This window comes from Temnothorax longispinosus, chromosome 5, assembly GCF_030848805.1.
Source record: "Temnothorax longispinosus isolate EJ_2023e chromosome 5, Tlon_JGU_v1, whole genome shotgun sequence".
Taxonomy (NCBI): domain Eukaryota; kingdom Metazoa; phylum Arthropoda; class Insecta; order Hymenoptera; family Formicidae; genus Temnothorax; species Temnothorax longispinosus.
Genome location: NC_092362.1, coordinates 15,811,099 through 15,823,486, shown reverse-complemented (window position 1 = coordinate 15,823,486; position 12,388 = coordinate 15,811,099). Strand labels below are relative to the sequence as shown.

At 35.3% G+C, this 12,388-nt stretch overlaps 2 protein-coding genes and 1 long non-coding RNA gene across 6 annotated transcripts in view; 2 read left to right on the top strand and 1 right to left on the bottom strand.

Annotated features, from left to right (window-relative positions):
- The first annotated feature begins 92 nt into the window (after window positions 1-92).
- On the top strand, window positions 93-2,600 carry LOC139813544 (pyridoxine/pyridoxamine 5'-phosphate oxidase 2). Of its 3 annotated transcripts, none has more exons than XM_071779100.1 (6): window positions 93-251; window positions 952-1,100; window positions 1,167-1,266; window positions 1,623-1,697; window positions 1,930-2,129; window positions 2,247-2,600. In XM_071779100.1, the coding sequence occupies exons 1-6, from the start codon at window positions 237-239 to the stop codon at window positions 2,251-2,253; spliced, it is 546 nt and encodes a 181-aa protein (XP_071635201.1). In that variant the 5' UTR covers window positions 93-236; the 3' UTR covers window positions 2,254-2,600. The 3 variants fall into 3 exon arrangements, with proteins under 3 accessions (XP_071635201.1, XP_071635199.1, XP_071635200.1); XM_071779098.1 differs by having other exon boundaries at window positions 2,242-2,583; XM_071779099.1 differs by having other exon boundaries at window positions 234-374; window positions 2,242-2,588.
- A 571-nt stretch (window positions 2,601-3,171) lies between these two features.
- The window catches only part of Rudimentary (carbamoyl-phosphate synthetase 2, aspartate transcarbamylase, and dihydroorotase rudimentary), a 27,451-nt gene continuing 18,234 nt past the window's right edge, over window positions 3,172-12,388 (top strand). Inside the window, exons 1-12 of the mRNA XM_071779089.1 lie at window positions 3,172-3,306; window positions 5,413-5,554; window positions 6,055-6,334; window positions 7,006-7,316; window positions 7,567-8,134; window positions 8,368-8,601; window positions 8,850-9,494; window positions 9,737-10,289; window positions 10,480-10,855; window positions 10,948-11,374; window positions 11,612-11,810; window positions 12,099-12,355. Of these exons, the coding sequence (XP_071635190.1) occupies window positions 3,186-3,306; window positions 5,413-5,554; window positions 6,055-6,334; window positions 7,006-7,316; window positions 7,567-8,134; window positions 8,368-8,601; window positions 8,850-9,494; window positions 9,737-10,289; window positions 10,480-10,855; window positions 10,948-11,374; window positions 11,612-11,810; window positions 12,099-12,355 (4,113 nt within the window). The 5' untranslated portion in view covers window positions 3,172-3,185. The remainder of the gene's footprint in view (window positions 3,307-5,412; window positions 5,555-6,054; window positions 6,335-7,005; window positions 7,317-7,566; window positions 8,135-8,367; window positions 8,602-8,849; window positions 9,495-9,736; window positions 10,290-10,479; window positions 10,856-10,947; window positions 11,375-11,611; window positions 11,811-12,098; window positions 12,356-12,388) is intronic.
- LOC139813550 (uncharacterized) lies at window positions 3,300-6,158 on the bottom strand. 2 transcript variants are annotated; one of them, XR_011732171.1, is made up of 3 exons: window positions 6,025-6,158; window positions 5,401-5,679; window positions 3,300-3,471 (listed from the first exon to the last, which is right to left on the bottom strand). It is a non-coding gene; the product is annotated as an uncharacterized lncRNA (long non-coding RNA). The 2 variants fall into 2 exon arrangements; XR_011732172.1 differs by having other exon boundaries at window positions 3,300-3,456.

The window sequence follows — 12,388 nt, the reverse complement described above, 5'->3', positions numbered from 1 at the left end:
TGTTTGATTTATCAGCGGAAAATTTATAATCTTATGGTGACGAATTATATAACGTGTTGGCAGTCTCGTCTAAGTGCACTTTGCGCAGAATCATGCGCAGTAGGTGGGAGATGACAGGCAGGGGAAGATGAGAATCGATAAGAACATAAATAGTAGTAGTGTAAGTTGTCGACTTAGTCGAAGCGACTCGTTGATTATTTACTGGAAACGTGGCACGGCGTTTATTCATTTCTGCGATGATGAATTTGATGGTAAATTTTTCGAATAATTAATAAATAAATTAGTAAAATTCGAAGAAAATACGCTTGCTGTTTCTCTGCATGAGAAAGATGACGTAACATCGAATACCATACTAGAAGTACTCTGAGTAACAGGTGTTTGTGTTATTATTTAGTTCAAGAGCATTATAAATTCACATGATATGACAATGTCGATTGATTCTCAAGATTATAATTATATTTGATGTATTGAAGTTCTCAATTTAAATTGTGCATTGATTTAATTTTTATATCTTGTGTTTCTTTTATCTTTTTTTTCCTAATTAAAATTTCTTACTAAAATTTTAAAAAAATTGCATATGTTTGAACTGTTTAACTGCTAATCTAATGTTATTAGGACCATGAATTGATTGGCGAAAATTAATTGACGTAATAGAAAGAAGATTTACTTTTTCAGCTCGTTATTCGTTAACAGAAAAGCGTAAATAAAAACAATAATATAGAATATAATATAGAATAGCCTTGTTTCATTCGTTTATATTAAAGTATATCTTGTAATTAAAATTATCTTCTTGGAATGTTATATGGAACTCAGTACATCTTGTTAATATTTAACTAAGAAAATTCCTTATTTATTTAAAATAAGACAACTAATCTATTTAAAGTAAGGTAATTGTTTATCTATTTAAAAATAAATAACTGCTTATCTATTTAAAACATGTACTTTACAAAGGAAATGGCAACGACTGGCAAGTACGTTGGTCTCGCAAAAATTTGTCCAGAAGACAATCCGGTTGATCTCTTCAGAATATGGCGTGACGAAGCGATAAGATTCCAAACTGGATTAGTAGATGTTTGTTGTCTAGCGACTGTCTCTTCCCCGTAGGTATAGCCTAAAAGTGTACTATCCAGTAGAGAGATGTGAACTGAACTTATTCTGTGTCTCAGAAATTGCAAAGTCAGCTCGAGAAATATGATGTTACGAGAATTCGATAATGACGGTTTTATTATCATGACAGACGCACGCAGTCGGAAAGTAAAGGACATGGTAAATATTAATCTCGAAATATTGATATAATTTATTCTAAAGAAAGTTTAGTTAAACATTACCACCATATAAATCATACTATGAATTATACAAAAAAGACGTAAATTCAAACATGCTTCTTTCCGAATTATATCTCTTTAACATTTTAAGTATAAACGATTTTAATGGAACCTACAAAGAGAGTTGTAAAAATCTGAAAACAATAATTTTTAAAAATATTGAAGAAAAAAATAGACTCTTGATCAAAAAATTGGGAAAGAAACATACAATAATTTTGAAATTTAATTCACTTCTTTAGTGCTTTGATATTTTCAAAATAATGAAGATTTTACTTTTCTTACTGTCTTTTTTTACAGGATTATAATTCATATACTGCTATGTGCTTTTTGTGGAATTATAAGAACGATTTCAAACATCATGTTTTGCGACAGGCAAGTACTTAACTTTGGAATAATTCATCAAATAAATATTAAACGTACTTGTTAAACGCATCTGTTCAATCTTTAATATGTTTGACATTTATTCAGATATTTTATAACTTTTGTTACTTTTACTAGTGAAAATATAAAGTGAAAGTATACCCCTGATAGAACGTACAAGAAACATTTCTAACGGTCTGCGCTAGAACAGGTGGTGCTTAAAATTCGAGAAATGATGATTTAGGTGAGGATAGAGGGATCGATGAAAAAACTGGAAAGACCGGCTTGTCAACTTATATACGAGAGAGAGCCGTTGCACTGCAAAATCCGGACCTACCTATGCCATCAGGACCAACCGGCTAACTGGGACGATTTGAATCGCCGGTATAATGAGATATTAGTACAAGCGTACAAAGGAGACGCCCTACCAATGCCGGATCATGTGTAGGTTTTCAGCTGAATTTAAATAACATGTGGCGAACATAAAATCTAGATATATGAGAGTAATATATTTGTCATAGAAACAAAATTAAGGCAAAGTTTTTTGTGTTTTCAGCGTAGCCTATAAATTATCACCTGAAATGATGGAATTTTATCACTCGTGGGACCAATTAATCGCCGATCGAATACATTACAAAAAGGACGAGAGCAAGAATCGTTGGGATTATCAAAGAATAGCAGCGTAATTTTGTATAATTGCGTGTGTTCGCTCAAATTACTCTATTTTTGTTAGATCTGATCTGATACGACTTATTTGTTGTTTAAGATTCGGAGTTATTCGATGATTTTTATAATCGTATTTATAATACTCAGACTGGATCTTTACTATTTCTAATTGCAGTAAAATAAATTTTACTGAAAAACACGATAAAAATTTAAAACTTATATTTTTGTAGTTAAAATATTATTATAAATGCGAATTATTATACGTAAAAATATGATATTTAAAAAAGTAATAAAAATGGTATTGGATACTAGACTGGCTGTAATAAATATGTATTAACAATGACATTTTTACCATTACTATCTCTTTCGTTTGTTTCTAGCATAGCATATTTTCTAGTATAATACATTTCCCATTGCTTAACATTTTAAACATACATAAAAGTATTCTATTGCATTTAAAAAATTAACTTTCAAGCAGAAATTATAAATTAAAATTGAAACTGGCAAAACCTGGAAGATTGATTCGAAGTGTTGGCCAATGAAATCTTCCCGCTAACAAAGCGGCACACAAAACGTTCGATACTCCAGCCGTGGGGTCCAATGATACGGCAGCGATTCTAGTCACATGGTATGCGTTTCTACGCCAGCAAAGCGGGAACGTTGCTCGCCAATTGGTCGTACAACGCGCATTTACAATGCTTTAACAGCGCGCATATCGGCGTCGTAGGAGAGGCTCGGGAGACGCTTGACGGCCTAAAAGCGTGCTCCCGGCTCACGACGCACGCAGTGTGTCGGTAGCACGTACGCCGGTGAAGTACGATATTAAAATTCAAAATGTCCAGCGTCGCGTCCACCGGGCTCAATGGCGCGATCAATAGTTATCTTCTTTTAGAAGACGGTAGTGTTTTTCCGGGACGACGCTTCGGTGCCGACGTATCCGTTGACGGTGAAATTGGTGAGTTCATGCGTAAGCGTGAACACGTGCTCCTCTCAGCCGGAGCCGTATGCGTGCACGTGCATCCTGTTTCCCATGCCGACTTTCTTTAACCGGAAAGCATTGGCTGCGCGCACGATGGCATAATAAGATTGAGACACACCATCTGATCTGCATGACAAACACCTGTCGATATTAACATATTGCGAATGGCATTAACATTATTTTTATTGATCGCACATAGATAAAGACACGCTGTATGTTTTTGTGTAATTTATCGGAGGCATTTACGATGCAGTGTCATTGCTTGATGTTAAATATGTGGTAAAAATTATATATCTGAAGTGTATAGTAGCTTCTAAAATAATATAACATTTGTCAGTTAAGAAATTTGGGCTATAGAAGACTGCTATTTGACTATATTGTTTCTTATCGGCATAAAGAAGTAGTAGATATGATAAAAATATATTCACTTTTAGTGTAGGACGTTTTTAGAAGCATATCTTCTACGCAGATATTGACCTTTAAAACGTAATATCGATTCGTCAATTGTAAAGTAGAGCGTCAATAAAAAATGTCTTTCCTTTTTCTTTCATTTAATGATTAATTTCCTTGATAAAAAATATTTTTTGAAATTTTATTTAATTTGCTTTGTCATATACTGTCATATAAAAGTTTAAAATTAAAATTGAAATTTTCGTCGAGAAAGAGATAATTAGACAAATTAACATTGGTTCGCGAGTCCGTTGTTACATTTAACGATGAAAAACTCATATTACGTTTTAAGAATTAAAAATCGTATTTTATTTAAATGTAAATTGATATATTGAATTACACATATATTAAAATATAATTGCAAAATGCAGTTTTCCTACGTTCAGCAAAAATTCGAATTTAAAAGATTGTGATACTGAATAAGAAATATTAGCAATTATTTAGATCTCTTTAAATTGCTCGAGTTTTTTAAAATAAAAATTACTAAAAAACATTGTTTCTTACATTTAAATGTCTTTAATACTGCAAAAATTACTGCTACAATTTTAGATATTATTTTTCTGATTTATTCAACACTCGAACGGTGTTACTCGTTTGTATTCGTTGTTACTTCCAACCGGTTAACGGTGATAAGCCGTCTAAAATGATTACGTTGCAAATGTGGATGTCAGATAGATGTGGTTGATCAAATCTCGCTAGTCTTAAATTACGGTGTATACGTGTGTAGTATATGATATATCTTTATCTTAACATAAATTCATAGAAGCGGCAGAAAGGAAAAGGAAAAAGGGCGGTAGACGCAATCTCTTAAAATAGACATAATATATTTCGCAATTTTAATATATATTATTATTAATATTAATATTAATATATTTGTGAATTTGACACATATTAACAAATATGTGACTTGTAATCGTATATTGTCTAAAGCAATACTAAAAGATCTATCGAATTAATGCAAACTTGTTGATATAAACTTGTTGATGTAAAGTTACGTACGCACACACATAATAATTTCTCACTTAGAAATCCTCACGCATTATATTGCGCGGAAAATTTTCAAGCTTACACACGCGTATCACTGCACAATAACAACGTAGGCAATTAACATGTCGTTGAATAAATTTTGTTTCAAAGGTCAAAGGTTTCGAGCAGTTAATTTTTAGCAGCATCTTTCAATCTGTTGCCAGCACCTTTCATCATTAATTATTAACATTTCATAAATGTTAAATTAATTTTATTAATGTTTGATGTATTTATATTTTATATGCACGTAATATATGGCAATTATTACCAACAAGCATGTATAGTTGTAAAAATCGGTTGAAAATTCAGAGTCCGCGAAATAATAAATTTTTTGCGCGAGAATTAACATTCTAATCTTAATCAATAAGATGCCAGCAGTAAATATAGGTATATTTTACAATATCAATTTTAGTTTAAACTATTTTATTCTGATTGTGCAGCAATTTCCATATATTATTGTATTATTATTATAGAAATTATTTAATTAATTGTGCGGAATTTTTTGAATTTGTATTTTACTACAAAAAGTATGTCGTGCAAAATGAGATAATGCGTGTGTACTTCGTGCCTATGTGCAAATATAAAGACTATTACCTTCTTTTACAGTTTTCCAGACTGGTATGATCGGTTATCCGGAGTCACTTACGGATCCTTCTTATCACGCTCAGATTCTGGTACTCACATACCCGCTCATAGGAAACTATGGCATCTTTGGTGAAAACGAAAAGGATGAATACGGCATACCGTAGTAAGTGGCTGCAATCAGGTTCAACTCAGTGCCTATTAACGACTTCACTCAATGACAATATTAATCTTTGTCCATTGCACGTGCATCGAACTGACCAAAGCAGCAATACGCTTTTTCCATGATACCTAAAACACATTTTTAAAATATTATTCTATTACTAGAATAATATTATAGTCTATTACTAGAAGTTTGCAAGAAAAATAATGTGCAAAATATTAAACAACATATAAGTAAAATTTAATTAATTTACTTTAGTAAATACAATTTATCTTTTCTTTATAGAAGTATTCTTTTTTATGCGTTAAAAAATTGATCTTTTAATTGCATTTCCAAATTTTTTATATCAATCAACAGAAAAATACCAAATGTAAAGTATATTTCTAAAATACCTGTAAGAAAAACTTTTTTAAATTTTCTGCGCGTTTATAAATTAAGAAATAATATGCGTGTGCAAATATCAAAAGTTTTACTTTGTACATTGAATATTAATTTTGACGCAGCTGGTTCGAGTCCCATCGTATTTGGGCTGCTGGACTCGTGGTCGGAGAAATTTGCGAAAAGCCTAGCCACTGGCGACAAACCAAAACGTTGTCCGATTGGATGAAAGAGCAAAACGTACCCGGGATATGTGAGATTGACACACGAGCATTGACAAAAGTTATTAACCAAAAAGGTACTATATTGGGCAGAATAGTTCTTGGTCAACCGCCACATACTCTGCCAATAACGCCTCCAATAGAAGATCCTAACAAGAGAAACCTCGTTGCGGAAGTTTCTCAGGTAATAACGAGCATCTTGCCTGATGCTTCGATTTTATTTAATTTTTTTAAGGTACTCCTTTCTCGCAGCACCTAAGTCAAGTAACAGTCCGTGGCTGCATTCCGATATTCACTATCACTACTGTCAGTACTGCAAATCTATATTTTACGTCACGTGTACTATAGATTTTCAGTACTGAAAGTTGCTGAGTGAATTTCGGAATGCAGCCCGTCACGAGGTAATTGAAAACCAACATATCGCAACATCTCAATAATTATAATAATATAAAATATGATTTTACACGCACGATTTAATCGTATTTAATTATGTACTAATTAAAAAAATATCACAATAGTAGTGGACTCGATTTAGGTTAGACCTAACCTATCGCACTACTATTGTGATATTTTTTTAATTAGTAAATAATTAAATACGATTTAAATCGTGCGTGTAAAATCATATTTTATATTATTATAATTATTGGGATGTTGCAATGTGTTATTTTCAATTGCCTCATGACGGACTGTTACTTGACTAGGTGCTGCGAAAGGACTACCTACGAATAATTAAATGTAATACAAATGTATTAACAGGCGAATGCGTTAGTATTCTCGCATATAAAGCTACTTAATGAAAGCGACACTATTTTTCAACAAAGAGAGTTTTGTACAAATATATGTAATATTTTTCAGCCGATTCCCAAGACGTATAATCCGAACGGGCGTCCTCGTATATGTGTAATTGATTGTGGCTTAAAATACAACCAACTGAGATGCCTGTTGAAACGTGGTGCTCGCGTGGATGTCGTGCCATGGAACTACGACTTCAAAACTGCCGAATACGATGGTCTGTTCCTGAGCAATGGCCCGGGTGATCCCAGCATGTGTCAAGTGACCGTAGAAAATATCCGAGAGGTACTCAAACAGAAAAGACCTATCTTCGGCATATGTCTTGGGCATCAACTGCTCTCCATAGCCGCTGGTTGTGTCACATACAAAATGCGGTACGTATACCAAAATGAATCACATGTGTCAACACTGTTCTCATTAGCAAATACTGCTAGAAAAACAAGAAAGACCGTTAGAAATTCACACATTCTTATCACAGATGTTCTAATCCCGATATTCCTTACCTCTATTCTTTGTTTCTACCGTTAGAAGAATCATTGTTCTGTCATGCGCGAATAGTCTTTCTATGTAATATGAAGTATAATAGCCGACTGTTACAAGCGATGCCTGTCACTCATTTTGCAGATACGGCAATCGAGGGCACAATCAACCGGCGACGCATAACGTTACCGGACGTTGTTACATGACCTCGCAGAATCATGGATTTTGCGTCGATGCTGCTCAAATGCCGGTTGATTGGGAGGTGCTGTTCACCAACGCCAATGACAATAGCAATGAAGGTGTAATCCACTCCGTCTTGCCATATTTTTCCGTTCAATTTCATCCGGAACACACAGCAGGGCCTGAGGATCTCGAATGCCTTTTCGATGTGTTCCTGGAAAGTGTGAAAGACCAGGTTAATAATCGTCCTTGCGTTTCTATAAAGAATAGGCTCACTGAGAGGCTGACCTATCGACCTTCGGTCCCAATCGTGACCGCAAAACCGAAAAAGATATTGATTCTGGGCTCGGGAGGACTCAGCATCGGCCAGGCCGGAGAATTCGATTATTCGGGCTCGCAAGCGATTAAAGCGTTAAAAGAAGAGTCCATACAGACTCTCTTGATAAATCCTAATATCGCCACGGTGCAAACGTCAAAAGGGATGGCTGACAAAGTATATTTCTTGCCAATTATACCGGAATATGTAGAACAGGTAAGCTTAGTTGCACTTAAAGTCCAAAGAACAAAAATTCTCAGATTAATGACTAATAACTAATAACTATAATTTGAATAATGTACCAATATACCTTTAAACATTGTTAACATTGATGCAGAATGTTTCATTTGACGTAAACCAGTTAAACATAGATGAAAATATAGATATCAAATTTTACCTAATATTTAATATTAAAATTAAAAGAACATTTTTTCAATAATTTGTTTTAGGTAATACGATCCGAGAGACCGGATGGTGTATTATTGACATTCGGCGGGCAAACCGCCCTAAATTGTGGTGTAGAACTTGAGAAGAACGGCGTATTCGCCAAGTACAATGTTAAAATTTTAGGGACGCCAATTGAATCTGTTATACAAACCGAGGATAGAAAGATTTTCGCAGATCGTATTAGCGAGATAAATGAAAGAGTTGCACCGAGTGCTGCTGTGTACTCGGTACAGGAGGTAAATGACTCACTATAGTGATCTTTTTTACAGATTTAAATATTTTTAGTTCATATCAATATAACATATCAATCTTGAATGTATTTTAAATGATTTTTGTCCACGATAAAATATGTTGCTGCTGATAAATAATTAAAATTTTTTGAACAAATTTTATAAATTTTTTATAGTTTTATAAAATGAGAATTCCATGTCTAATGTATCGCCAACATACATTTACTTTTGATATACAATTTCTTTCTAAACAGGCATTAGAAGCTGCTGAAAAACTGGGCTATCCCGTAATGGCACGCGCTGCGTTCTCGCTCGGTGGTCTCGGGTCAGGCTTTGCTAACACGAAAGAGGAGCTGAAGACACTAGCGCAACAAGCTCTAGCTCACTCCAATCAATTAATAATCGACAAATCTCTGAAGGGCTGGAAGGAGGTGGAATATGAGGTTGTCCGCGATGCATATGACAACTGCATCACGGTGTGCAATATGGAGAATGTCGATCCACTCGGCATACACACTGGCGAGTCGATCGTTGTCGCACCGAGCCAGACCCTGTCGAATAAAGAGTATAATAAGCTGCGAACTACTGCCATTAAGGTGATTAGGCACTTCGGCATCGTCGGGGAATGTAACATCCAGTACGCGCTAAATCCATTCTCCGGAGAGTATTACATTATCGAAGTGAATGCCAGACTGTCCAGAAGCTCGGCTTTGGCCAGCAAGGCTACGGGTTATCCTCTGGCTTACGTAGCTGCCAAATTGGCTCTTGGAATACGCCTGCCGGATATCTGTAATTCTGTTACCAAACAGACGACGGCTTGCTTCGAGCCAAGTCTTGATTACTGCGTGGTAAAAATACCGAGATGGGATCTTAGCAAGTTTCAACGCGTCAGCACGAAGGTATTGAATTAATTTCTTAATTTTTAACCGCGATTTGCTTCGCTGATTCATTGAAACTTGAACCACGGGATTGAATAAAAAATTTAGTAGAATTAAAATTTAAAAACGCACAAAAGCTAATCAAAGAAAAATTATGTGATTTTTATCAATAATGCAAATTTATATTTATATGAATTTTTTACTTTAACATAGTTTATATTACAATACATATTACATTTTCTAATATCCGCAATACATTTCAGATCGGCAGTTCCATGAAGAGTGTGGGAGAAGTGATGGCGATCGGTCGTAAATTCGAGGAAGCCTTCCAGAAGGCATTGAGAATGGTCAACGAGAATGTGAACGGCTTCGATCCTTACGTCAAGCCGGCGAACGACGAAGAATTGGAGAAGCCGACCGACAAAAGGATGTTCGTTCTCGCGGCTTCGATCAAAGCCGGTTACTCGATCGACCGGTTGTACAAACTCACCAAGATAGATCGCTGGTTCCTCGAGAAGATGAAGAACATCATCGACTATTACGTGCTTCTGGAGAATACCGATCATACGAAACTCATGCGCGACTTGCTGTTGGGCGCAAAGCAGAACGGCTTCTCGGACAAACAGATCGCCGCGATAGTGAAGAGCTCCGAACTGGCTGTCAGAATACAGAGACAGGAAAATAAAATTCTGCCGATGGTCAAGCAAATCGACACAGTGGCCGCTGAATGGCCGGCCACTACGAACTACCTTTATCTAACGTACAATGGCTCTACTCACGACGTGGAATTTCCTGGCGGATATACAATGGTGATAGGTACAGCGTTGAATAATTATCGTTGATTAATCGCAGCAAAACTTCTTGAAGCAACAAGACTTCTTTAATAAGAAAATACTATTTTGTTTTGTACGCGCCCAGCTAATAAGAGATTATCGATTTAAACATAATTTAAAGGTGGACATAAACGACATATTGTTGCAAATGAGAAATTTAATGTTTCTTTCAGGCTCTGGCGTATACAGAATCGGCAGCTCGGTAGAATTCGATTGGTGTGCCGTGAGTTGCCTGAGAGAACTGCGAAATCTTGAACGTAAGACCATCATGGTGAATTACAATCCAGAGACAGTTAGTACAGACTATGATATGAGCGACAGATTGTACTTTGAGGAGATCTCATTCGAGGTGGTGATGGACATATACGATTGTGAGTGTCCTGAGGGTATAATTCTATCCATGGGTGGACAACTACCTAACAATATTGCCATGGATCTGCATAGACAGCAGGCTCGGATCCTCGGAACCTCCCCGGAATCCGTCGACGGTGCCGAAAATCGTTTTAAATTTTCCCGTATGCTTGATAGCATCGGTATATCGCAGCCCAGGTACAAATTTTATTAGATATACATAAATACATACATACATACATACATTTATTGTGATTATTCCCGTAATTTGTTTCTTTTTTTTATTTAAGATGGAAAGAACTAACAAACTTGAAGTCGGCGATTGAGTTTTGCGAGGAAGTCGGCTATCCATGCCTTGTGAGGCCTTCGTATGTGCTAAGCGGAGCTGCGATGAACGTTGCCTATTCGAATCAAGATCTCGAGTCTTATTTGAAAAGCGCGAGCGAAGTCAGCAAGGAACATCCCGTGGTAATATCGAAGTTTATCCTCGAGGCGAAGGAGATTGACGTCGACGCCGTAGCTTACGAGGGGATTATTTTATGCATGGCAGTATCCGAACACGTGGAAAATGCTGGCGTTCATTCGGGTGATGCCACGTTAGTAACACCACCGCAGGACATCAACATGCAAACCCTAGCGAAGATAAAGACCATCTCTAAAGCAGTAGCAGCGTCTTTGGGAGTCACTGGTCCTTTCAACATGCAGCTAATTGCGAAGGTACGTGTCGTTTAATTTTTATGTGTTTAAAAATTAATGAATTAAATTTAATAACGCACAATTATTATTATCTTTAAAATAATACTTTTATATTGCCTGTCTAATTTTACAATTGCACATTACTTTCATACTTTTGTTGCTTAGACATCAAAAATATTAGTTGTACAGATTGATATATAGATTTTATTATATTTTATATTTAACAAAATTGATAATTAGTAACATTTTTTTGTGCAGAATAACGAGCTGAAGGTGATTGAGTGTAACGTAAGAGTATCCAGGTCTTTCCCCTTCGTCTCCAAAACTTTAGATCACGATTTTGTTGCGACGGCAACTCGTTTAATCATGGGGTTAACAGTTGAACCCGTGGACGTTTTAGCTGGCTGTGGAAAAGTTGGAATAAAAGTTCCACAATTTTCCTTCTCTCGTCTTAAAGGTAAAAACATTAGTTTTATATACAATTTACGGAAATTTAACTTTTGGCAGCATTATACACTACATCCCTTTTCTTAATTATCTAATATTATTTTTTTTATATTTTTGTATGATAAACCTTCTTTTTACATGATTAACTTTGCTTTTAAATTGTTTCTTCTAAATTATTTGAACTCTAAAAAAGTTTTGCTCAAAGTTTAAAAAGATTGTTAGTTATTATTAGATTAATTGGTTTATAATGTAGTTTTAAAAAATCATTAAAATATAATTGGTATTGTCTTACTTGAAGGCGCTGATGTAACGTTGGGTGTTGAGATGGTATCTACTGGAGAAGTAGCTTGTTTCGGCGAGAATCGTTATGAAGCTTACCTGAAAGGCATGATGAGCACCGGTTTCCATATACCACAAAGAGGTATTTTGCTATCTGTGGGAAGTTTCAAGCATAAAATGGAGTTGCTTGAGTCTATCAGAAATCTAAAGAACATGGGATACAAGTTGTATGCCAGCATGGGTACCGCTGACTTTTATACCGAGCATGGTGTCGAGGTAAGTAAAAAGATCTCATTATATAAATGTTTC